The 27,903-nt window shown below is 43.0% G+C and overlaps 1 protein-coding gene across 1 annotated transcript; it reads right to left on the bottom strand.

The window, feature by feature from the left end:
- Nucleotides 1–48: 48 nt before the first annotated feature.
- LOC130524375 (neurexophilin-4) lies at nt 49–27,903 on the bottom strand. The gene is made up of 2 exons (XM_057030452.1): nt 27,462–27,903; nt 49–1,395 (listed from the first exon to the last, which is right to left on the bottom strand). Exons 1-2 carry the CDS (start codon nt 27,513–27,515, stop codon nt 589–591), a joined length of 861 nt encoding a protein of 286 aa, XP_056886432.1. The 5' UTR covers nt 27,516–27,903; the 3' UTR covers nt 49–588.

Genomic DNA, 27,903 nt, shown 5'->3' with positions numbered 1-27,903 from the left:
CACTTTGCTGTGCACATTCACACAAAAATATTCACACAGTAAGAGAGAGACAGTTTAGGAGACTTTAATGTGCTTTTTCATACAGTAATTTGTCTGCGTATCCCGCATAGCATTTCTCATACATGTAACTCTCTTAACATCCAGGGTTTGAAGCTGGGGGAAGATAACCAATCATCCACTGTAACATTACATCGGTCATACAGTGATGATACAGCATAGCCTAGTCAAACTCAAAGGGCATAATACTGCTTCCGGCCACTTTTAAATAAACTCCAAATGCAAAATATAACACCGAGAAACTAATATGGATAAACAGGAAGTGGACTGAAGTTGAATACATTATTTACAAGGGGGGGAGAGGGGAGTCAAATTAGCAAATATAAAGTTGGAAAATAAGTCAGAGAAATTTGCCATATTCTAACCATCCTTAACTCTTGATTATATGTGATTTAGATCCACAATTCACAGCAGAGGAGAGGCAAAAACTGTCCCCTATGTCATCTTAATCAATATGACTATTGTTTCCATGATCATCAACATTTCATTTAACGTTGTCTCTTTTTCTTTTTTCCTTCAGTTCATTCTCACTCATCCAAAGTAAGGGTGCTCGCTTTGGAAGTTGTAGTCCGGACACACTTTCTGAACCAGCTTGTAATCGATGCTAAAGAAGGAAATGAAAATGCAGATCACTTTGAAAGGTTTGGCGCAGAGCCAGGCCGCGTGGGACTGGGTGTGCTCCGTGAAGCAGGTCTGGGACGGGTCATACAGGCAGGGTTTGGGTTTCTTGGACCTGTTGGTTTTCTCGTACTCCACGCGGCAGTTAAAGGTCTTTGCCTCTTTAGGGTCGATGGTGGACTGGTGGGTCTCCTGGATCAGGACGTCCTGCTCGGTGTACACCTGCTGCTGCTGGAGGACCTTAAACTCCACCACTTTGGTGGGCGGCACGATGCTGACGGACACATTGCCCAAGCTGGATGAGTTGTGGCGGAAGTAAACCGTGAACGTTCCGTTGATGTGATCGACAATCTTCCCTGTCACCAACAAGCTGAACTTCATGGTTTTGACATTGAAGTAGAAGTCGCCCCAGCCGAAGATCTTCTTGGTCTTCATGGCTGTCTTTAGTGAGGGCTTGCGCTTGGAGCGATAGCCTGTCTGGTCCAGGAGCAGCGACTGGTTCCGGGTGGAGTCGTATGGATAAAAGAAATTATAAGTGGGCGGTTTGGATTTCATGGGTGTCTGATCGATCGATGTGGAAAAAACGCGTGTTTGGTATGGAGGCTTGACTACACCCCCTGTCGTGCCCGTCGAGCCTCCTCCCATGCCGTATGGTAGCGTCTTCATCACAGACCCAACTGGTCCCAGGTCTGAGTCCACTTGCTTTTCCAAGCCTTGGACCTAAAGAACAAACAAAAAGAGAAATATATGGGTGAAAGTTGGCAATTTCTTTAAAACAGACAGAACTAATAACACCAGCACGAATGTTCATAAAGTTTAAGCCATTGAATAAACTGTTTAGTATGAATGTCCTACAGCACAAGACTGCAAACAGCTTCTCCAGAGCCATTTAACTGTTTAACACTGGCCCAAATTAACATTGAATCAACAGATGTAAATATTTAAATCATGTCTTGGTTTTGTAGATCTTTCACAGTAGCAGCGCTAAACCTGTTGCAAATCTTGAATACACATATTACATTCAATATATTTGCATACAAATATATGTATAAGAACACATTCATTTGTCAAACACAATGCTAATTTAGTTTTTTTTTTCGTGGGTCATTCTTCCGTATCGCCACTGGCATCACATAAGTTAGTTGTCTCTGTTTCATCTCTCCAATGTGAGAAACAAAACCATCTATTTTTGTAGGGACGCTTTAATTTTGTTGTCAGTGTTGCTCCAGTGAGAAAAACAACTTTTCATGCAAGGTAATGGATGTGAGTCTTTGTTAGTTCAGACAGCTTTGTGCCTTTAATCTGCTGCCTTGCTGTTTATCGATTGACTGGAAATCTTCTTCTGTCGTCTTTTCATCTGCCATCAGTCTCATCTCTGCGCATGTTAAGTCACACACTGAAGTTCTAAAAACACACACACTCTCACCCTACGAGAATATGCACGCACACACACACACACACACACCACACACACACACACACACACACACACACACACAGACACCCGCGTGTGCGAGCTCCAAGGTTCCTCAGCTGTCATGAAGTGACAGCGAGAAGCATCGCAGAGGAAGAGGAGAGGTTACATGTACTCCCCCCAGGATGTTTTTGGATTGAGTTGAAATCTGCTCTGCTGGTGATTAAACAAAGCAGGTTCAGATCTTTTTTTGCTCCTTTCGCAGAGATAATTTTTGTCTTCTAACATATTCAGAACAGTGGGGTCTTTATTTTTATTTTAAATAATCAGTTAAAATGACTCCGTAGTGCCATTTATAGCAGTGTCTATAGCATTCTTACTCAACATAGTCATTAAAATGAATGCATCAGGCCATTAATTAATCAGCCACACTGCTGATTTCACCACAGATTGATTTATGGAAACGTGACAAAATTTATCGACTACCGAGGCAACTAATTCTCAAAAAAGTGTGATAACTGATGGCTGGTGATGGCTCTGTGCCCTTGTGTCACTGTGATGCGATGACGTTCGGCTTGTCCAGTCATCTTGCAGTTTCACTGTGATCTTGTGATGAAAGCTGTTTCCCTTGATAAGGAATAAGCTGCCGACGATAGCAGGGAAAGCATCGGTACATAGGCAGGGAAAAAGTGTGTATGGAAGATGCAAGATGGGGACTTCCTGCGAACGCGCTGTCAGCAGTGCTGTCAGCTACCTCCGTGTGTTGCCATCTGTCAGGCTAACGCGCTGCTGGTGCAGTCCTAATCATTCCTCTTGCCGATGGCAAAGAGCTCCAACTAACACCATCATCATAATCCTTAACCGTCCTCAGTGGCAACATGGTGCCATGAACCTCAGCCTGGGCTCAAGGTCAAACGTCCGAAGATCTAAAGTGATGAGGTCTCAGGTCAGTGTGGGTGATCCTGCACAAGAGGAGGAAGCTACACCGTCAGCAGCCTTAACAAACATTGATTAAGTGGGAAAAGATGAGTATGGAGAGGGGTTTCCACTTTTATGGCAGCAAAGTAATAAATTGCCAACAAAAACCAATAAATAGATGGGCTTTATTAGCATAAATATGATTTCTCCTGGACACTAAATCCATTTAAAGTGTGAGGATTTGTTAGCAGAGAAATCAAATATTTTCTCCTGACATTAAATCCATGAGCTATAGACTTTTTTGCAGAAAGTGGATGCTTGCTATAAGGTCACATCAGGTGGCTGCAGCCGGTGAAAAATGCATCTTCCTGCTTAGCTTTCTTCTTATCCTCCATTCGCATATTTAATGGGGGAGAAGCAGCATTTACAGCCAGATGGATGTTTGCTGGATATTGTTATAGGTGCACAGATGCAAACACAGTTTAGACGCATTATGTTCTGGCAGTCATGGCACTCAACTTCAGATGCCGGTAGGTGGTAACTGAACATATGCAGTAGAGTGTGATTCATCTGGAACCCATAGGGCTGCATCCATCATTTTGTGGAAAGTTACCATCATGCAGTAAATACCCTTTATCAGTCAGCATTAGTCTAATCCTAATTTTTCTATGTACTTTTGTCTGCCTCTTGGACATTTGCTTACAGAATAATGTTTAATAAATACAGAGAACAGTGTTTAAAATATGAGTGAAATAAAGTAAAATTCCAGGTCTCTGGGAAATATTGGTGTCAATTTATCCTTCATTATTTCAAGAAAATGGGACACTGACATTAGACGTCGAGTGGTCATCTTAGATTTGTTTATTTTAGAAGACACTTGCACTGTATATACTTGCCATACAATAATATTGTAATTAATTATTTATTGTGTGAAAAAAAATTGGATGCTTTAATTTATTGTAAGTCAAATCAGTTTGTATGATAATGTTCACCTCTGATTCAACCTTGTATTTTAGCAGCAACAGCGTTAAAACTGTCAAAAATGTGTATTCTTAAGCAAAACTAAAGCAGAAGTTTATGTTAAATTGGATCTTAAGCTAAACTACAGCAAAGGTTTATGTCAAAATTGATATCTAAAAATTAATTTAAAAAAAGTCTGTGCAATTTTATTACGAATATTGCTTCTGGGAAACTTTTGCACACCTTGCTGTGATATTCCAGTCTGAACCATGCTTTTGTTTAACCTAACAATTTCTATAGGACCAAATCCCAGTTTCTAAGAAAACCAGCTTCCAAGCTCGGGATGACTATTAATCTTGGCCGGATTTGTCACGTTGAATTTCATACTATGGATGGATGGATGGATGGATGGATGGATGGATGGATGGATGGATGGATGGATGGATGGATGGATGGATGGATGGATGGAACTTGAACAGACGAACAATATTTAGAGCCTTGGGTTGCCTCCTTTGACCGGCATTTCCTCCATTTAGAACTGGTTGTTGATTGTTGGTTGTTGTTGTTGTTGTTGGTGGTGGTGGTGGTGGGGGTGGGGGGGGGTATGAATGGGACTTTTACATATGTATGATATAGGCAACTCAATAACAGCACAATCCAAGATTAGAGCAAAGAATCAGATTACAGAGCTCAGGCGTTAGAGGGAGATAGTGAAGAAAATGTTATTAGTGGGCAAGTGAGATGAGAAGAGGAGAGAGTAAGGAGATCTTGTACATTTTCTGGGAATGGAGAACATTAATCATCTTTAACTTCATTTGGAGGTTCATATGAGCAAAAAGTGCCTTGAGTTGCTGCTAAGATGAGAGGCCTGTAACCAACCACACCGTATATGGAAGAATGAAATGTAGGGCTTGTTGAGCGAGACGATTACAAGTGTACCTCACACACTCCAGGATGGCAGGCGGAAAAAAACAGCAGTGAGGAGGGTTCAGACGCTGCTCGGTGGAGGGCTTTACGTGCAGTTATTAAAGCAGAGAAGGTCAGGCGAGCTCCGGGATTGACTGCTGAAACTCAAATATCAAATGGCACCACAATTACGATCTCTTTTCATCATTAAGGGAGACGTGATCAATGGTATCGCCCCCGCCTCTTCTCCTGCACTGCCTCCCTGCCCGTATACGATCCTCCGCTGATTTGATCTGCAGCTCGCCCCTCTAACCTCCTCACCTCGTTCATAGTAAGAGCATCCTGAAGTCCCGGCTCACCGTCTCCCTCGTGTACATCCACTTCCTCACCCATCCCCCTTTCCCCTCCTCACACTCCCCCTTCCCCATGCAGACTGATGAGAAGATGAGAGCTCTTGACTTGAAGCACTCTCCCAGTCTTGTTCTTTTGTTTAATTGGAGTTTTATTAGTGACAATCAATTCATTTCTCTCTAGGCTGCAGGCTGCATTGATCTGCTGTCACAGGCAAAAGTCAAATGCACACTTCTGCTCCCACAACGCAGGCAGCCACAGGCTGTAGCGCCAGCCATGGACATTTATGTTCGTTATTCTTTTTACTCACTGTTTCTTTAGATTCTACGAATTGCAGAGACGCACGGCAAAAATTAACTTGAAGGCTTTTTTTCAGGATGCTACCCAAAGCCCATCTGTGAGCAGTCGATTGACACTAATACAGAATAAGATGTTTTAAAGCTAAGCGCACCTCACTCTTTTTACTTTGAAGTCACCTAAAATGCTGTTTCCCTGTTTATGGAAGAGGTAAATTCCATAATCTCCTCAGGGTGTTGATGGAAAACTAAAAAGTACGTGACCTTATTCACAACGTTAAAAGGCAAATTGTAACAGTCAAGAAATTTGGTGAAACATTTAGTGTTGAAAAGACCCAAACATCGGCTCCTTCGATTTGAGAAAGGTCGATGATTAAATAAACGAGATAGCTGGATTTTTGGTTAGTGAGGATAACGGGAGATGGTCGATGATCCGCAATGATGCGAGCGCGTAGCTATTTTCTTTTTAAATTGTAAAATAAAGTTTAAAATTTGACTTTGGTAAGCCTTAAGTGACTGCGCCCCCTATGGCCCATGAGCTGTATCGCAGCACTTCTTTTTTTATCTGGGGATTCTTTTGTGTCTTCATTACCATTCATGGTAAACGGTAGGGTCAATGGTCAGCTGCCATTTCCCAGGTGAGAGACATTGTCTCTTTAGATCTCAGCCTCATTAAAAGTGTTGATCTATTTGAACATTTCTTCCTAAAAATGCTAATCACATCAACCTTCTCCTACTCAAACATAGAGACAACATGGCCTCAAGCTGGGATTGGAAATGAAGACCTTTTTACACTGAGATCAGGGATCAACTACTAAACCACACACTCACCATAACTGTGAATCAATAAATGATCTAGAGATGTAATCTGTGGTTGGTTTACCCTTCTTGTAATAACACCAAGTGTGACCTCAAATTAAAAGAAGGTGCAGATTTTGGCCACATCACCTTAACATATAATTATAAATTAGATATGGCCTTAACTGAATCTCTCAGCACAATAAACACTTGACAGGTACAACTGCATATAAAATAATTTGTCCTGGAGCAAAATGACCTGAGCTGGGTTAAACTGATATGGGTTAATGATGCTTATTACATGTTGGGATCAAATGTAGAGGATTTCTTGGTTTGTATGCAAGAGTCAATGCAAGAGAATGTCTGGTCTGACTAGCCCATCTGAGCGGATACCAGGGTATTAATGTGCCTAAATGTGTTAAAAGCAACACAACAATGTTTTTTTCTTTCTTTGTTGGTGGAACATCTTTCTTTAGGGACAATTCCTCTTTCTTTGGCCGATCATGTACAAATTATCTAAGACTTATTGCAGCCTTATTGGTCCCAAACTTTCCCTCTTTAAATGCCTAAAGTTGTTGTGTCTGGCTGCATTGAGCAATTATACCTAAAAGTGTACCTGCAATCTGAATTCTTTTGGGTCTCTCCTTCCCCCGTTTACTACAAATCTAACAGTGTTCAGAACTCAGGGTTAAGATGCTGTTAGTCCAGAATTCTGAAGCTCGGCTGTTGAGATTAGCCCAAAATCCCGAGTGCGTTTGGGCCTCAATGTGCCGATTTTCTGTCTGTTTCAGGAATGATTTTACAATTTCACTGCTTGTTGTCAAGGTTTTGCATGGATTGTCACTTCCCTGTTTGTCAGAGCTTCCACACGCTCCAGTTTGAGCACTGAGGTCAGACAATCACCTGTTCCTCAATGTTCTTCAATCCAGGTTAAAAATAGAGTGGTGGTGGTGGCGGGCCGGATTCTGTGGAGCAGTATCTGAACAGAACAACTGAGACTGCCAACATTTTCAAATCCTTGTTAGAACTTGGATTATTTTTCTCGATCCTGTTTAAACACTTTCCTAAACTAGTTTTTATAAATGAGCTCCCTAAATAAGGAGAATGTTGCGAAATCTGACTGTAACGCAAAGCTTTTGAGCCTGAAGATGAAGAACATCAAGGGATGGTTGAATGTCTTTGCATAATGCTGTCACCGAAAATGGGGAAAACCTAACTAAACCTATTCAGTCACCGGGGGCGTGATGTTGTGACCACCAACGGTGTTTTGACAATGATCATATACTCGCTGAAAAGACAAAACAACTTAAAACAGAAGGCCCCAAAAATGCCATTTGATTATATAAAGTAAAATAAAGCCAAGAGAGAAAAAAAAAGATATGGGGAACATGAAAAAAGAGAGAGAGGCAAAGAAGGGGGAGGGGAGGGGGCACCAAAAGCGATTTCGCAGTCCAGTGGTGTTGTTGGATTATCATGAAAATGAAAGCTACTGAGTCAGGGAGTATCAGGGAGCAAGGAAATGGAGCTGCGGCAGATAACACAGTGAAGGAGGAAAAGAAAAAAGGAATAAGAGAACTACTGTAGAACGCAGAAAGAGGTCTGTAAGACAATATGAAAAGAAAGTGCAAAGAAAGGGAGAATAGGTAAAAAGACAATATATATACGACAAGCGCTGAGATTATGAGTGCAATAAGAAATGATGAGAATCACTTCACCCCAAAGAGAATAATCAGAGTTTTCTTGAAAAGTAATATCTGTAATATTGTTTCAAGAAGACCAGCTCAGCTCCAAAATCATTTTTAGCAAAGAAAGGTTGAAGTATTTTCCCAGGTTATCAGAAAAATAGAAAGAAGAGGTGCACCAATCTGTTGTACACAGAAAGAAAGAAAGAAGAAAGAAAGAAAGAAAGAAGAAAGAAAGAAAGAAAGAAAGAAAGATAGAAAGAAAGAAAGAAAGAAAGAAAGAAAGAAAGAAAGAAAGGGTGCAACTTTGCCTTTTTATGTGCATATTGGGGGATTTATGAAGCTATTGTCTGCTAGCTTAAGTGTTATATGGTGACATTATTGCAAAGTCTTGCAGATACTACTGAGATTGGACTGAAGAGAATCTGCAGAAATGCCAGCCGCACAAAATATTACATAAATAAGACAGATATGAGACATTCAAAGAACAGCAGTATAAACCTCCATTTCGATGTCATTGTCTTGGTCCTCCTCATGAAGCGTCTTCAAGCTCTATCAGTAAATGTAAGATATTTTTCTCTTCTGCTCTTCTGAACCTCTCAGTGCTCTTAAAGTTGTCATTTACCCTTCATATTTATATGCCTACATCCCTGCTCATCACCCTCTTGCCGGTGTAGATTTACCTAAATCCCATCTCCCAAATGTGATCAAGTAGTTTAATATTAAGCATCTGCTGAAACTGCACCGGTCCAGTCTGCAATACGAGAACAAGATCAACCCGATAAAACAGCTACTCATTTACAAGCAGAGTGGCGTATTCACAAGACTACTCACCAGTGGAGCCATGCGTTGTTTGAAGAGCTGATTATCAAAACCTGTAGATACATTTAAAGACGATGCAGGTGATGTCTAGTGGTGGCATATGGCAGGGCAAAGTTTGTAATGCATAAAATCCCTGGGAATGTTCCAGATCTGCATGAAGACATGGATATCCACTTTCTACACACCTGATCAGCCCAAACCACTAATATAGGTCCCTTTGGATCAATCAGAGCACTGCAATTACATCTTAAATTCATGTCAAAATTATTAAAAAATAAAACAAAAACATTTACTATGGAATAATGGCAACAATCACAATATAGGACAAGGAGTTTAGGACAAGAAATAAAAGAAACTTTTAAAATATGATATTATGAGAGGGTAGCAGGATAGTAAAAGTAATACAAAGCTGTTAATGTTAATCTCTTCATCTAGGATCCTTTTGATATCACAGAACATTGTGATTTAGAGCTAATCTCACAACTGAAGGATAAAGTAGATTAACCCTAACCACGACTTTCTGAGATTTCTAGCATGTTGGTGTGGCCTTCAGATAAGGATAAGAGAGAATACAAACAGCAGTGAGCGTTATCTATCAGAAGTAAGAAGATTTTGCTCTCGGGGGCCTGACTTCAGTGGCCATAGATCAACAGTGTGCGCCACTCCTTCTTTGTTCCTCCTATCTCACTGATCACATCAGATCGGTATGCAGGAGTGATTCTGCCTGCCTGGTTGGCAGGGTGGGTGGGCAGACATCCCACACATTTCCAGCGATGCCATGGAACCCGATCAATCACCCACGGTGACTCTTTGGGGACCCACCGGAGGGGAAGGGAGGGCCGAAGGAGAAAGGGAGGCTTCGGGTATTTGCATGCAGGATGGCAGGCAATGCATCAAAAGATGACAGCTATCCCATTCTTCCTTAAATAAGAGTGGTGAGACTGGCTGGCTGTGGCTTAACTTTAATCATTCATCTAAATAACTGTTTCAGAAGTATGCTACCGGAGGCAGCTTCTCCAGACAGGCCGCCATGGGCACCAGCGAATATTAAAAGTGACGTGGTGCAGCTGGATTTCTCATTTGGAAACACGTAAACACACATTTGAGTACAAAAGCACAAAAAATGCTTGTAGTCATCACCCCACAACTACATCCTCCTCCTCCTCCTACACCACCAGCATCACCATTTTATTCTGTCAAGGATTTATGTATTGGAAGATGTGGAAATTCATCGAGGTTAGACTGCGCAACAGCGGTTCAGGCGAGGTGCAAGGCACTCGGACTACTGGCACCACGAGTGACGCTTGGAGACGCTAAGTGACAGTGATTGATACCCTCTGTGTTTCGCAACTCATAGCATATACACCAGGCATCGTCTTCACAGAAGGAACATTTGAGATAAATAATGAAATGCACACGAGGGACCAGCAGCAAAGGAAGAAAAAAAATCTAATAATGAATAGATGAGATAGATGGGAACATGGAGACGAGATGCAGAGATCCCCAGTGGGTGAGACTGAGCTCGGAAGGTGTCAGTTTTGGACGGATACGCGGGCCTGTGACGACTCCTACAAGGCAGTCAGGCAGCGAAATAAAGCCCGGCTTCCTCAGATTTGTTTCCAGCGCTCATCAGTAGGAGACCTAGATGACGGATGGACTGGCGCTGAGCGCAACACGAGCGTGTCAGAGTCACTAACCATAATAAAGACCGGCTCCTTTTCCTTCCATTTGCCTTCCCTTTATTCCAGCCACCTGCAGTTGCACATTTCATTTCATTTTACTTCAGTCTGACTTGGATTCCGTCGTCCTTCACTGCTCAGTTTTTTCATCCTTTCCTCATTTGTCTGACCTCTCTGCCATTCCTCCATTTTCATCCTTTATTTGGTACTTCCCATTTCTTCCATGGTGCCTTCCCCTGTATAGCCATGAAAATGCACTCATTTTGACATCCATCCATCCATCCATCCATCCATCCATCCATCCATCCATCCATCCATCATCCATCCATCCATCCATCCATCATCCATCCATCCATCCATCCATCCATCCATCCATCCATCCATCAAGTTTTAAAGACATTTTGTACTTTTTCTCTTTATTCCCTAGGTTCCAGCTCTCACCTGTCCCACCATGCCAACAGATTTCAAACTTCTCAGCAGACTTCAGTGTACACAGGGGATTAAACAATCTCGTTTTTTTCCTAAGGTAAAAAAAACAACGAAAAATGCTGGTACTGCACAACAAAGACGCACAGAACAACATAAAACCTCTAATTGGAGGTGCTCCATCTCTGATTCTTTATCCACCGACTCCCTCTCACACAGAAAAACAGTCAGTCAACCCAGGATGTGATGGTGTGATTAATCAGAGATGAAAAGACCAAGGGTTTCCATTTCTATTGCTTCCCCGCTGTTAAGAATCCTCTTGCATTAAGGGTCTGATGCCCAGTGGGGTTCAGCAATCCTGGGTGGGGGCAAAGCTCAAATCAGCAAGGGGACGGTGTCCCTCCAGCTCGGGGGCAGAACGTCTTCACGAGGTCTGATGGCTGAGTTAATTGGAGAGAAAACAGTCAGAGGTAGGGATGAATAAACCCCCCAGAGAAGCTGGCAGCAGGGCATGGTGACATTCCCTTGTTCACAAGGTTATGCACACACGCAGGAATACACACCTGCTTCTGAGGATAAAGCAAGCACTCAAAAGCACGGCTGGCAGACAGAGAAAGAGATAAACACTCATGCAACTTTAGTAAGGAAACATATTTGAGTAGAAGACCCTGGACACAGCATCACAGACACGAAGAATGAAGGTTGAATGTGTGCGCTAGACTCAGTTTTCCCCTCTACTACCTTTTGTGTGCCTTTGCTGGTGTAGAAATCTGGTTTCAAGGACATAGCATTAAGACCCCTGACTGGGATCTTTCACATCCACCATCTGGATGCAGGGGAACAAGAGTGCTGACCGGCAGCCCTGCTTGTCTTCAGCAAGACGGGGGTCACATGCATACCCCAGCTGGAAGCCTGATTCAATAACTGCTTAAAGCTTAATATACTTCATATGAAACCCTGTCTGAACCTGGTCTTGAGTTGGATTCAACACTTTTTACATGTTTTGCAAAGCTGGGTCACATGACACTAAATAGGTGAGCTGATCCATCCATCCAACCGTAACTGTTTGATGTATATCTGTTGTATTTTCCCCTCTGTGTTGCTTTTTTTTTGTTTTTACTCTTTCACTTGCATCACTCCGACAGCGCTGTCAGCCTCTCATTTGTTTTAGCTTCACATCCTGAGGTGCAATATCAAAGTAGATGCGAACAGAAATAGAAAAGACAGCGTGGCCTTTCACAGACAATTGTGCCCACTTCTGTTATTTGTGTCCTGCTATTTGCTTCTGTTAGGTGAAGGCGGTATCTCTCAGGCCACCGACTGTAGTTGTCTGCCTGCAGTCTCACAACAAAAACAGCAGACTAATTTATGGCTGCGGCACTCCCCCACATCTATCTATGGGATGGTCGCTCGCCCCATGAACGGCTACAGGTGTTCAGGCTGTAAAGGCAAACGTAGAGTAAAATAAATGTTGGAATGGCAATCTAATTTCTAGAAATGGCTTTGGAGCTCCACTTATGGCAGGAGAATGGATTAAAGAGAGTGGTTAAAGAGGAAGTAAAGGGAAACAAGGAGGCTTGTTGTTCCTGGCATTTCTGTTTTGAAATAAGAAATCCAACAACAAAGACACTAAAACTGCACAGGCATAACATGAGATATGCACAATATTCTTTTGTACCTTTGTTAACGTGGCGTGTCCTGAGGCGTGGCGTGAGATAGCTGGTACATAACAATAGCACTCTGATCTGATTAGCTGTGCTGTGTTTTAATATTTTAGAGATGTCGTATTTCATGCTAAGTATTTGTTGAGATACGATCCCATGATAAGGTACTCAGCCACCTCACAGGCTTGTCATTGTAGTTTTTGTTTTTACATTTATGTCCTAACAGTAATGTTGTTGTCACCCAGCAAGTATATGTGGACTATCCTGCCTATGCCTACTGATTGGCTGAAAGGAATATCGATCCAAAGGAGCATTTGGATGACTGATGTGTTCTCATTTCTGTTGATTCAAAAGATTCTGAACCAACAAAGTCTGGTGACTCATAGTTTAGTGAGAATGTGGTTCAATTACTGTCTGGGGCAGCTTTCCACTGTCCCTGGGCTACAATGCTACACACACACACACACACACACACACACACACACACACACACACATGCGGACGTTATAAATGTGATGTCACTGACCAAAGGATCTCAACACTGATACATTCCTCTGTTTCCCCCTTACAGAAACATCCAGAAGAAACATATTGGAAGATTGGATATTGGCACTATCTAAATGAATGTTTTCAGGCCCGGGGGAGGCAGGGCTCACTGTGCCGTCTGGGTCGTTAAAAAAATAAATAAATAAAAATCCGAGGACAGCTGATGAAAAGCTCGGCTGACGTGGTTCATCCACAAAGAAAGAGAAAACACAGGAAATGAAGAGTGACCCGCGGAGTCAATTCGAGCACGTTTGCACAAGTCTTCGGACGGCTGGGGTGCAGGATTCCCAACCGCTTTGAGCCGAATTCATAGTTTAAATCAGCAGCCAACAGATCGTCTGCACGTTCGAGCAGAGGAACGCATTAAGTGTTCATATATAGAAAACAGAGCAGACGACGACAAATGACATCACAGCTCGGCGCCGGCATCTTCGACAGCAAAGTCACGGAGGCCTGGATTTAAGTTTACCCCCACTGGTTCATGCAAACATACAGTGACAAACCCGAACAGACTGACACGGGCACGCGTGCAAACACCCACACGGCTCAAACACACCATAAGTGTGTGGCACAGATCCAGAGCAGATGGGTGGGTTGGTTAGAGGAACGATGGCGGTGGAGGTGGTGGGCTATGCAGGGTAGGGGGTGCACCAATCTGTCATTTCTAACAAGCCAGGAGCCTTGGAGCCAAGGCAGGTCACAGACACAGGACAGAGACATGCCTGCTCCGCATCCTCATGCAGGCATCGCAGTCCAACTGTGGTATTCCTGCTAATTAGTCCACAAATTAACGATCCAAGCGAGCGAGACGGAGCGACTCAACCTCCTTCTACTCAACATTAAGCCGTCCATCCAGTCGGGCTCTCATTATTCTTCTCCTAATGCTTTCTGTCTTTCCACCTTCAAGATTTTATCACTTCTTTGAAGACAGGTCAGACAAAGTATTGTCAGCAGAAGAGCCCCGTACCTAAAAGTCTAACTCTAAGTCTAACCCCCCCAAGACACAAGTCGTGATATAATTAATGACATGCTGATTCATCAGAATCCTGGGAGGTGTGTGCACATACCTGGGTATATTTATCATTCGCTTATTGGTTGTTTTCATATGCATATCTTTGATGACTGTTGGCAAACATAAGAAATGTTTTCAGACTTATTATACGCTCTAAATGATGTTCCAGCTAATTCTCCTCCCAGGGTTGGACATGAAGGGACACGAGTTGTGCGTTTCTTTCCAAATTAATATCAGACGATTGCTTTGAGGCACTGACCCGCGGCAGCAATGAGCGACTGTTTTCTGCAGCGATATTTTGATTTGGCTTCACTCATCTGAAGAAGCATAAATAGACAACACAACACAATAAAGTCTTCCAGTACTTTAGTCCCACTTCCTTCGCAAATTGTGTCCTGTCGGCCTCTCTGATGTTCTCATCAGCCATCAGGCAAAATGGTCACTATAGAATACTTTTGTTTTTAGCAGGCTCAACTTATGGAACCAACTGTGTTAGTTTGAAATCAGCTGCTGCACCGCCAAATAAATAGCTCATTTTCTGATCGCACGTGTACCTCTTACTCAAGGAACCAGCTTGAACTGTGGAAAATAATAACACTCAAATGGCAAAGCAAACAAGTTTCAGTGCACCTCAGCGGTCTAGAACACCTTACCCACGATGCATCAGTGGAGGGCTGACCTTGAGTACCAGCCATTAAGGTCAGGAGGCATCATTAGTCCTCTTTCCCACTGCAAAGGGCTAAGAATAGGACCACTCACTCACTATCTCCATATGTCTTCTCTTCCTTTACCCCTCAACAAATCTTTTTTTTTATTATGTCTAAAGAAACAAAACTAATGTCCCTCTGTGTGTTTAACATGGGAAAGTTTGGTAAATGAGCAGTAGAGCATCGAACTAACCTTTAAAAAAAGTGTCTAATTTCAGACTTTTATGTAATACTAATACGAATAGTTTTACAGATTTTTAATTTCAGTTTTGAAATTGATACTAGGATCGACACTCCCAGAGCATATATTCATTTAGGTTCACATATCTCCAAATTATTTAATGAAGTTCATAAAAATCAAGTTAATTGTTGCAGAAATGCATCATGTGGGGGAAAACAGCAGATTACCTGGCAGTGTAAGACAGCATTTCTTTAAAAAACACACCTGCTGTTAACAGCCCATAGTCTCCATTTCTGCTCCCCCATCCTCTGTCCCAGTTGGGGCTCTGGCTCACAATCAATACCTTTCACCGCTAAGCTAATCTGCAATAATAAAGGCTTCACAGACAGGAGAAAAATAACACCAAATCATATTAAATGTGGAAGATGGCTTCTACTCCTCCATGTCTTCCTCTCTCATTTTGTAAGCAGGTTATGACGGACGTACCGCTGCGGTTGGGTTGAGGCGTAAACGCTCTGAGATGATCGGCGGGCTCAGGATCAGGGTGTTATTGTAGGTTACGGGTGGACTTTGGTGTTTTGCATTCTGCTCGACTCCCCTTACGGCCATGTATATTTCACGGAAGTATTTTATATTCACTCTGTGGCTCAGTGGAGGACTCATCTTTATTTCATTTTGGGTTTTATTTTTTTTAATTTAACCTGAGATCTTTTTTCACCATTATCCTCACCTTCAGTCCCTCTGAGCTCCCTGACATCCCCCTCTGCTGGATGCATCAGTAATGACATTATGCATCTCCGCTCACTAACGTCTCAGAAGTTGCCAAAAGTGTTCGAATCCCACTTTGTCTTTGTACATTTTGAGACAGTTTCCAAAACAACATCCAGATGTTGAAAAACTTATCCGGTAATACTATAGTCACAAATCCAACCGGGGTTCTAATCTTAATGATTTTTGTCATTTACAGAACCACGAGAATGCAGATGTTTAGTTTTCGGCCAAACATGAGAAGCCTGTGGACCCCTTGAATGTTAAGAAGGTGCATGCTGCCGACAAAACTGAATAACCAAACGCAGATAACTGCACTGAAATAGTTAATAACATAGTCTCTGTTCACCCATTTTCCCTCACAGTAGGGATATAATATTTCAAGTCTGTTAACTAAGAGGACTTGTTGAATATATAAAAAATGATTACAGAAGCATCAGTAGTGACATTTTTCAAACAGAACACAATTAACCTCAAACTATTAATTTCTTTATGATATTGCACTGCAAGTTCTCTCATTTGAAAGAGATTCTTCTGATTCAAATATATACACTACAGGCAGCAGTGTTACACTCGTATTTTGCGAACGTGACAGTCTGAGGTGTACGACGTGCCGTGACCGAGTTTAACCTCCACTTCAGCACTGGAAATGAGACAGCGCTGGCTGATATCTGCATGAGGAACAAGAATGAAATCATTAAGTCAACTATTTGGCAACAGAATCTAATCTTTCCTACATCAGATGTGGTAAATGGAAATAGGAGGGCGTGTTGATATCTCACCAAAGCACATTTGTTATCGCGGATGAAAATCAGTTCTCTCCAATATAGAAATCAGAGTCGAAGCAGTGTTCATAAAGACACCAAGGGTGTTTGTGGCTGAGGGGAGGGGTGGGAAAAAAAATCATTACTGGAGACCGTTTGCGGAGACAGCGGTTCAGGATGCACATTAAATTTGAAAGCCTGTTGTAATCTGTCATGTAAAATACAATAACTAAACCAGCGTATGGGATGTAAGCACGGTGGGCCGCAATGCGAATTACAAGAATTGATATGGCGGCTCGTGTGAACCACTGACCTCATGGATTAAACAGGAGGATATTACAAAAAAAAAGATTTAACTATTCATTTGCAAACCTCATTTTAATCTCAGTGTGACAATCTGCAGCTAATGCACATTGAGGTAAATACAAATTGCTTTGGTGAGTAGTTTTTGTAAATTGTGAGACCCACAAACACGCAGGCAAAAATGAGCGGACACTTCATTTTTGATAGTGCTCCGAGGTTAAGTCCTCGGGTCGTACACCGTGAATGTGTTTCTTAATGGAGAGCTTTAGTCATTCATGCAACCCCCGCAGAGGGGGAGAGCTGATACGTACACAGAGGTATGTTTGCTTTTTTTTAACCTCTCGGCGGTTCAATTTTACAAGGCAACACGGTAGTCAATCTCTCACAGATATCTTTTTAATCTCTCTCTGTGTCCTTGTGTGTGCATGTGTTTGATTTATGTGGCTCAGCGGGCCATTGAACTCGCAATACTCTGCCGTCTGATGCTGCGAGACACGAGATCACGCCAGCCTCCTTATCTCGACTGCAGGAAAACACCCAACCAACAAGGGTGGTAGAGAAAAGGAGGTGAAGGAAATTAGTGCCCGAAACAAGAAAAGTTCCCAATGGAGTGCAGCGGCGTTGTGCCTGGGACTTAGAGGGTAGTTAAGGACTGAAATGACAATGCTAACGTGATAAGCATTCACATTTTTCATACTTAGCTCTTTCTGTTATCCACAAAAATGATTCTGTATGGAAATATAAATGTGATGGAGACTTGGGGAGTGGAAAGTGTTCCAAAAAAGAAGGAATAAAAATATCTTCAGGCTTTTTAAAAAAACAAAACTTAAAACACCATTTGTGTCTCCATTGCAGGTGGGACGCTGTGGTTCACAGCCCATAAACTTCACAGATTTTGCCTTTGCCCTCATGCTTAGTTGTCACATGTGGAGTTATTTTAGGTACGCACATATTTTCCATCATCTAAGGATCAACTTTGCCAAACTTTGATGCGCAGATAAGCTAGCGCCCCCAGATCTGTTCTTATCTACACAAACACTGGAAAGCTGTTTTTGTTTGCTTGTTTGTTTTAGAGAAACGGTCACAAATTAGATGACCTGAATATTTGAATGAGGTCAAATGAATAAACCGGCAACAAAGCTCATATTATTCAGAAGAAATGAGGAAAAATGAAGTCTTCTGTCCATGAGGAGATAAATCCCAGAGTTTGTATATTAAATTGATCTAGGCATTTCATTCCAAAGCTGTTACCGGTTAAACACAAACTGCTTTGGAAATCGTCCAGCGCTCAAGACGTCACTGCTGGCGGCTCATCATGAAGAGAAGAGTTCGATCAGCATTTCCCACCAGGTCTTGTGGGTGTTCCAGTGTTCCAGGGCTGCGTTATGTCTGCGGTGAACAAACAACGGTGCGGCGCTCTGCAGCGAGAGGCCAGACTCCCGCTGCTGGACCATATGTGCCTGTTTCTCCATCTGTTCCTCTGTCTCTCACTTTAGCCCTCATTCGGTCTCTGTCTGATTCTCCAGGTAGCACATTATGTCACTGTCACAGCCTTGTCGTGTCACTGCATGCAGGTCGGGGTCTTTCCTCTACTGAGAGGAGGGTGACACCTGGTGAGCAAAGACAACTACGGCTCCAGGTGAACGGCAACTCGGGATCGGTTTCCTCCTCTCTCGAAGAGTGCTGCAGTTATGGTTGGTTGTCCTAAAACTAAATGCAGCTCTCCAGGGAAAGGGCACAAACGCACAACACAGGCTTGTGCACAGGCAAATAGCATCGCCGTCTCACGTCAGTCGGTATTTTTGCCACATTCCCAAGGTGGCAACTCCAGCTCTGCCGACTCAGAGTCAGAAACGTCGCAGTGAAAGCAGAGCAGAGGTTTGAGCCTTTGTTTCGTACCTGACGCGCAGGGAAATGAAGCCAAAACCTAAAACATTTGCCAGCACACTACGGTGCAGCTGGCAGGGTCCGCGCACGCATGTGCACATACAATTTCAGCATCCACAATCACCTGCCTTTTGCTGCACACTTGCTTTGCACTGATGCGCTCACACAATGGTTCAGACCAACAGAATAATAGACTTTTTACTGAATTATCCACATTTACAGTAGGTCATGACTTTCTAACTCTCAGAAACTGTTTTTAGTAAGGCAGCAACAAAGATTACCTAAAGATGCCTTGATGCATCTTAAAAAACACAGTTAAAAACTTTAATCTAAGAATTAAACTGTGCGTTTTTATGCAAATGTAATATCAATATAAATTTGACTAAAACCTTTAAAAAAAAATTCAAGCTTTAACAATAGAACATTATTTGACCCTACTCAGGAGTGGTTGATTTTTTGGATCTTCTCATCTCACTCACCCCCCCCCCCCCCTCGTCCTCAGCCCTGACCTACACTGCCTCCCCAGCAGCCTCCTTTGGGCCAATCTGGACCAAGTTAAAGGAGAGAATGTCTACTCTGGTTGCCTCCGCAGACACCAGACCTTCTCCCCCACCCCCATCAATCTCTCCGTCCTCTCTGCTTCGCTGTGTTTAGTTCTAAGAAGCATTGTGCTTAAAAATATGGCAACCCAGAAAAATTAATGCCAAATGTCGTTTCCATCGGCGCGCAGAGCTGGTCCCAGAAACCATAAGATTCTTGTCACACATATTATTTCTTCTCCTGCCACATTTGAATCAGTCTCACTGGCAAAGTAGAAGCGTGAGGTGGCCGGTATAGAGGTGGTAGTGGGAGGGGACGCATGCAACAGTGGAAATGTGGCAGCGGAGGGAAAAATAGCAGCTCGGTTGTAAATGTGTCGACAGGCAGGCGACAGGTGAGAGGGGTGTCAGATGAAAGACAGTGTCAGGGAGAAAGTCAGAGAAATAGAGTGAAAGAAGTGCGAGGGTATTGTCGCCAAATGGTTGAGCCGAGCACTCGCTTCTCCACTGAAATCTCCCGAGCCACTCTCCATCACCACCTGGTCCAAGACACAATATATGAAGATCTTTCCAGGTCCGCGCAGCAGCTCATGCAGGCACTTTTGCTTTCATCTCGACGACACGTCCAGCGTCGCTCATGAAATCCAACAGGAACACAAACAACACTCCTTTATTACATGTCTCCTACCAACAACGACAAATCCCCAGATCTTTGTATACCCAGTCGATTCCAGCGGGATCCTTTGTTTATTAAGAGCACCGAGGGTTCAGTAGAGCCAGACGAGGCAACGGGGTCATCAGTCTAACTCAGATACGGAGATGTGTGGGTGTGTTTGCGTGTGTTTTCCAGTCGCAGTTTTCCAATAAATTCAATGCATGTCTGAATTAATACATTACAGGCCAAGGTGGGGATATTAAAAAATGATAAAAAACTAATCCCTCTCCCACAATCCCATCTGTGGCAAGGTCTTCACTTCAAGCTGACCCTGAGCATTTCTCCGCCGGCTGCACCGTGAGTTATGATATTTGGTGTCACTTGGATTACACTTTAATATTTCATTACATGCACAAAACCCGCTCCTGCTGCATGTGACCCCCCCCCTTAAGACGTGTCACTATTAATCAGAAAATATTGCAAAAAACAAAACAAAAAACAAACCCTAGAATGCCCAATACTTTCACGTCCTACGCTCACATTTATTGCGATCATGCAATCACATTTAACACGACACACAGGGAAACACACACACCAACACATTTTGTGGGCACTGTGGGATCCCCTGCTCAGTCCATATACTTCTCTCTTGCACGAGTGAGCACGTGTGTTCTGCTGCCGTCACACGCTGTTGTATCAAATAGCAAAAGTGATGAAGCACAGCATGTGTTTGCTCCCAGGGGGGAGCTGCAACCAGGCAACACACTGACCACAGGCAGCGGCGCCATGCCGTATGCCTGCAGGCCTCCACAGAGCCTGAGCTGCCCGTCACACATGTCAGACATAAGCGTGTGCGGTTTGTTTCTACACCTCCTCACAAGCGGGAAGAAGTGAGAATGAGGGAAAGGAACAAAGATGAAAATGTTGCTAACATTCATTGATCCTGAAGTGGAGTGGTGTGATGTTGGGGGTGACCAATTTGCCCCCCGGGGTCTTCCCACGTTGCTTTACTCATCCAAACTTAACAAAGACGCCAATGACAAACAAGTCGGTCCAAGTTAAAACGTGCTTAAAAACAGGATTTAAATCATCAGACTCTAGTTCACTAACTCACAACATGTTTGAAATCTTTGTTAGAGCAGATTAAGACTTTTATCACTGTTTGTGAGCCGCCACAAGTATCGGCCAAGGAATGCACCGGGGGCCGGCTCCTGCTGGACAATCAGGGCTTTTGGGATTAGCCTCGCCGTTGAGGCGGTTTTGGATGCTTTAATTTAAAACAATTTTAAGAAAAAACCATTTGGATGAGAAATGGAACCCCCCACCCCAATGTTTTAGTCTGTTGGGAATGTAATGGAATGAATGCTTCGGCCCGAATGTGCAAGAATCAAGTTTAAATATTAAAACATTAAACTCAGCCTTTGAACTGTTGGGTAATGGTGATTGAAGCTGTCTCTGTCCCTCCGCCCCGGTGCAGTGATGTATGCATCCCTTTTAGCAAACGGCATTACATGCCTGGGACACGCCCAGCTCTAATACCCCTGCTTCATTCTCGCCGCTCTGCCATCACACCTATATTGCCTCAGTGGTAATTGCTTCAGATAAGCTCGTTGCCTATTCCACCTTGTCCATGATGGCACGAACAACCTTGCAGCTGCAGCTTGAACCCGTGTGTTTACACCTATACTTCATCCCCCATTCGCCGCATACGTGTCTACGTTGCATATCTTTGCGGCGAACAAATCGGGAGTAATGTTTTCAAATTGATTCCTTTTCAGGCATTATCATCCCTCCAGACATTTTTGTCCACCTGCAGCTCCTCTTGGAGAGCAATTTTCCCATACTGGCTCTATAAGTCTTGGTGAGTCACACACGGTGCTATTGTAATAATGGTCGCGCGTGTTTTGAGGCGGGCGGGGATGCATTAAAATGCTGCGTGAGTGTGCGCTGCAGTTTAGGTGGAACTCAGTTCAAGACAGATCAGGTGTGTTTATCTTGACCCGCACCTCCATGTGCGCTTCGCCCTTGTCCTCCTTCTCCCTGCCACACACAGGAGGGAGGAAAATGCGGAAGCCTCAGAGGAGAAAAATGGTCAGTAATATCGAGAATCGGGGAACTTTCTGACTGCTTTCTGACATTGAAGACACACCAAACCCCCCCTCGATCCAGCTGGCAGTGACATAGAAAGCCGTGTCGGGGGCTCGACAGTGGGTCAGGCTGTGAGATGTAAGACCCTCTTGGGGCTGAGGTAGCAGCTGTGGGCAGGTCTTCTCCAGATTATCCTGGCAGCGAGACGCAGATCGCGCAGTCTGATGTGGAGCCCGGCACTGCGCTTTTGCGTCGCTCTGGCCGTATTTCTCGTCGCCGCTCCAAACCACATTTTTCCAGTGACAGGTCAGGGATTTTTATGTTCAGGGGAAGGCTTTATGAGGACGAGGGGCGGTCACGTGTTATTTTTTAAGACGAGTCATTAACTGTATTTTTCCAACTTCATTGACAATAATACACAGCAGCAGAGCTGAGAAAAATCAGGCCACCTGTTGGGTTCAAGCCTTATTTCTGTGGTCTGTGTCGATCGGGAGGTAAAAACCAGCTCAGCTTTGTTCAGTCATCCATTCGGTGTTAGCTTCAACCATTTTCCAGAAGTTCTCTGTTCCTCCTGTTTCTTTGACAGAGATTATTATGACTGGATGAACTGAATTGGCGCCGTTGCAGAGTGTCACCGAAGGGTTTAGGACATTATCAGTAGTGATGGGGTTAGGCTTTCAAAGAGGAGGTTCAGGTTCTCAGGCAAAATGGAGCTTCACGCTGGTTTTATGCTCACATTCTAAAATGTCAACGCGTTTCAGTGCTGCAGCCTCCTTAAAATAAGACTTTTAGTTCAAAGCACTTAGAAATAGACACAATAAATGTCTAAAGCAATCTCCAAAGTGACAATATGTCAGCAGTACTCTTCTGTTGTTACAGGTCAGTATAAGAGCATTAAGGGAAGATTGTATTTTGATCAATTTAATGTCCAACTAATATTTCTGGCTTACAGTGTCCGAGCCATCGAGCATGATGCAGCTCAGCTGAGGAAAATACTGCAGACCCTGGGAGCAGCGATGTTGTGTGTTAATGTCTCCTCCTGCTGACTCAGATGTGACGCTTTGTCCTAAAACTCTGAATCTAAATAAAGACAAATACACATTATGTCCAAAATATATGACAGGTGGAATCACAAGTTAAATTAAGCAAATGGAAAATGGTTTCTGCATTCAACTTGTTACGTCTGCTTCTCAGACTTTCCATACTTTTCCTCCCAAATTAAAATAAAACAAAACAAAACAAAAAACCCAAACTTCATCCAATCACCAACACTATTTGCAGCTTGAAAGCCCACCATCTGGCAATCTACTCAACCCAAACCAAAGCGAGGCTCTTCTGACAGCTGGAGGCGCGTTTGTAAAATTAAACAGAAAGACTTTTTTTTTCCTGTTTTCTTTTTTTATTGTTTTTGTTTTAGGTAATAGAAAATCATCTGCTCCCACTGACTGTTCTACAAAAATAATTTAGAAAAGACAGTTTATTCGTGAGATGGTGCGGTGGACAGATTCTTGAAAGATGGGATGGTTGAATTGCTGCTGTTGAATTGCTGACCAGATCTATCTATCTATCTATCTATCTATCTATCTATCTATCTATCTATCTATCTATCTATCTATCTATCTATCTATCTATCTATCTATCTATCTATCTATCTATCTATCTATCTATCTATCTATCTATCTATCTATCTTCCTGGCTGGACGGACAGACAGACGGACGGATGGACGGAAGGACCGACAGGCAGGCAGGAAGACAATTTAATCTTCTGTCAGCGTCAGATGGTCGTGCACCTCCACATGCTAATTGTTCCAGAAATTATATATTTAGAGCAAAATAAACTCAGGTGACTGAATGTCACAAAGTCTCACATCAAACACAGCTTTATGTCTGCGTAACAAAGTTTGTGATGAAAATCCTTTATTCAAACATCATTTTTTTAATGTCAGAATAAATGCCAGTTGTTTTCTGTCTACCTACAGAAGTAAACAGCAGACACATCAGCTGGTGTTCCTGACTGGCTGCAAACACCTTTATATGCAACCAGGCTTCAAAAAATGAGACATTTAACTTCTCAAGTTTGAAAAGTCCACAACTTTCTCTTCCGTCTGTCTGGTTTTGTCTCTGTATATATGAAGGCACGTGTTTAATTTACATCAGGCTCTGTTCTGCAAGGAAACAGAAGCAAAAATACAGAAAAAGAGATTGACGCAGCACAAGTTAATCTGGGCTAAAGACATTCTCGGTTGAAAAAAAGATCATTTTCTTGAGTATTGAAAGTAAATAAAGATTTTAAATACGCTTTCACGTTGCTTTAAAATCAATAGCACAAAATTCAGCTTTAACGAAAGCAGGATTATCCTACAAACATGATGGATGATATTGCCATTAAAAAAGTGCAGCAATGCACTTAAATGCTTGAATATAAGCAAAATGTCTGAGCCAGGTCGACGTCCAGGTGAGAGCAGCATCAGCAGCTCTCCTTTGTGCCTTTAAAATGATACCTTATCAATAATTGCAGACATAATAAGGCTTCCTTTCTTGGAACTTCAGGTCTAGTTGAGCTGTCAGTCAGGCAGAAAGTGCACTCTGTTGTTCGTAATTGAGTTTTTTTGCCAATGCAGTGTTCATTTTTGAGGCTCTATTATTAAACTTGGATCTGTGACGAGCCGGATCCAGAAATTGCAGAACAGTCGTGAGATTATGAGGCTGTTTTTTATAACCCGAATTTGTCTTTATTTTTTTTTAAAGCACGTCAGCGGCGATGCTTTATTTTACATTAGTCTAAGAGATATGACATCTTCATGAAGTTAAATTAAATTTTCTTCTCCTTCAGGCTGATTCATGGACTAGGGTGGAACCAAGCATGTGATGGCTCATTTTTTAAAATTTGGAGGAAAAACATTAAGAAGATATTGTTATTAATCTGGAACAAACCATGTTGGTCTCCATTAAATCCTGCCCAAATGTGAGCCCAGCACAGTTAAAGAATGTCCTGATCTCTGGGATAAGTCACTGGATACCGCACTAATGTAATTGCTTGTCATCATGATTCAACAGATTACACATCTAATCAGTTCATGGGAACAGGGAATATCATTTGCAGAGATTACAGTGTGGTGTTGCGCACCCCCACCTCCCTCCTGCCTGTTAAATCTCGGCTGTTTAACAGTTTAGATGTTCCACAGATGGACGCATGGACAAGATGTCAAGGATACAGGAAGTGGGAAGGAAACCACCAACCACCTGCTTTAATTCACAGTAGGAAGAAAAAAAAATCCATTCTGCTGTTTTGACAGCTTGTAAAAGTGTAAAACATGTGGGCACGAACAAGAGGCACATGTTTTAGCAGGAGCGAGGCTGCCTGGAATGCAAAGCAGTGCAGAATATATGATACGAGATTGCAACGGAAGTCAGAATATATATAATGAAATTAAAGTGACTCAGTTGCTGTAATATCCCTGGGGTATACAGCGAGTTGGTTTATGGGGAGAGATAAGAGGATTTTGTCAGGTTGAGATGCCGGCTAATGCTATTGTTCCGACTGGGAGCATGAAACAGCAAAGAGGCTTTTCACACATCTTTTCTGCTTCTGTAGCGCTGTTACTGTTGATATCGTTTCAAAGCACAAGGTAGAGAAAAAAAAGATAATATTGCAGTGCTGGAGATGTGCATTATTTATTTATTTTATAGAGCCAAAAAAAGAAAGTGAGAACCCACCTGCAGATATTGGTATTCAATGTAAACCCTCCTCTGTTTTTAAAAATCTGGAAAATTGGGTCTATATTGCTGAGAAACGGAGGGTTGGCTGTGAGGGTATTTGGTCTTCTTTCGCTTCACACGCTGATGCACGTACACATGCATTTTAACAGGCCTCAAACCCGCTGTACAGTAATAGCTCGCTAAAGATTTGTTCAAAGTGGCCATGAAATTGAGTTAGAGATGTGGTTCGGGGTGCTTTTCGCTTCCCCGCCACTCACTTCTCCTCTTCCTCATTCCTCCTCCCTACAGTGAAAATATCACCTTCGCCTTCTCCCCCATTAATCCCTCAAACTAATGGCGCTCTCGGGACGTTAACGTGTCATATTATGTCAGCAGAATCGGCGTGTCGTCGACGCCACATTGTTGCTGAAAACAAACAAGTCTCTTATGGCTCCTTCTTCCCTCAAAAATGAATAAATATATAAATAAAAGGAGAATGATCCAGCCCATATTCAAATGGCGCATTACTGAAAAGCACAGCTGACATAATCTAATAGCAAGTCGGTCATCATAGTCGAACCCAACTTGCGCTCTCATGAGGAAGGAGAGCTGTTCCGCCCAGGATAAAGGATGATTTGCATTCAATCTTCAAAAGCAGCGTACGTGTTATTACCTGTCACAATACAACCTAACCCCAATCTGCCAGCAGTCAGCAGTGTGTTTCTGGAAAAAAAACAAAAAAACCCTCACACACACACACACACACACACACAACTGCTCTGAGTCCCCATTTTATACTCTTATGTCTGGGGAGAAACCTGGAAAAAACCTGGAAGAACTTCCCTCCACCTCTTCTCTTAACAACACTGTCTTTTTTAAACACGTTTTACAACCAAATGTACAATCATCGGGGATAGAGGAGAAACAGACAAATGTGTGAGAGAGGAAAGATGGTCAAAGTAGAAAGAAGAGTCAGAGGTGAGGCAGAGGAAGGAGAAGCAGATCACAGTGAAAGGTCATGTTTTTATTCCCTTTCATAACTCGGAGACTGTGCATCAAGGACAGGGGGTCTTCTAGCCCTCTCTTGTGTGGCTCAAATGTTTTCTTCATGAGCATAAATGTTAGTATTATTACTGTGTCTGCAACGCAGTCAACGCTAATAGAACAGCCAAATGTGCGCGCGTGTACGCGCGTCAAACGGACGCGCGCAATCGGCAGCGGCAGCAGCGTCCGAGCCAAGCTGGGATCACAAAACTGTTCCGATACTGAGATAATAACACAAGCCACGGGCGTGTTAAACTTCAGAAGGAAAATTAATAGAAGTTGCTGCGAGCGCAGAGAGATAATAAATAGATAAGAGGGCAGCTGGAGTGTCTGGAGTGGAGCAGAAACGCGCGGAGAGAAGAGAAATTACGCGCGTTTTAATGAGGCAAAAGTCATATTATGATTAGAACTATCAAAACTCGATGTAGCAACGCCGACGCGTCTTTGCCAACTTTAAAAACGAGATGCGGGAAACAGTTCTTGTTGAAATCATAACGAGTTTAAAGACTGAGCGTTATTTTAGTTTCCATCAAGTTAATTTCTAAGGACTGCACCCTCATGTTTGAGACGTACATGGCGGCCGTAAACGCACCAGACGCGCACACCTCCAAAAAGACAATTTGTGTTTGTATGTTTGTTTCCTTCGAATGCTTAGAAATCATAAGTCAGAATCTCACCTTACGCAGGATCCACTGGCACAGAAGAAGGACGGTCCAACCAAGAAGCTGCATGTCTCCTGACTTATGGCAGACCACCCCGACTAAAAAAAAAACTAAAAAAAAAACTACACGTGTCCCCGGGAGATCATAAAAAAGCCACACGGCGGAATCCAAAACAATCCCAACAAACGGACAGTGAAAGAAAAGCGAGCAAGAGGGCGCGTAAAGTTGGGCGCTTTTTCGGTCGCGGCCACGCTGTTTTCTTCAGGGGAAACTTTACGCGGCGCTCGCTTCAGTTTCTGCGGTTCGCCTCATGTGGCACATCCATGCTGTCTGCGGACGCTCCTGCTGCACGTCCAGTCGGGCTGGAGTCAAAGAGAGGGTTTCAATGAAGACCATCGGCCATCGCTGGATGGTTGGTTTAGAAGGAAGATCTCTCTCTCTCCCTCTCTCTCTCTCT

Source organism: Takifugu flavidus, chromosome 4 (assembly GCF_003711565.1).
Source record: "Takifugu flavidus isolate HTHZ2018 chromosome 4, ASM371156v2, whole genome shotgun sequence".
In the NCBI taxonomy this organism is placed as follows: Eukaryota; Metazoa; Chordata; class Actinopteri; order Tetraodontiformes; family Tetraodontidae; genus Takifugu; species Takifugu flavidus.
Note: the sequence above shows the minus strand (reverse complement) of the source record. Positions and strands in the feature narration are given on the sequence as shown.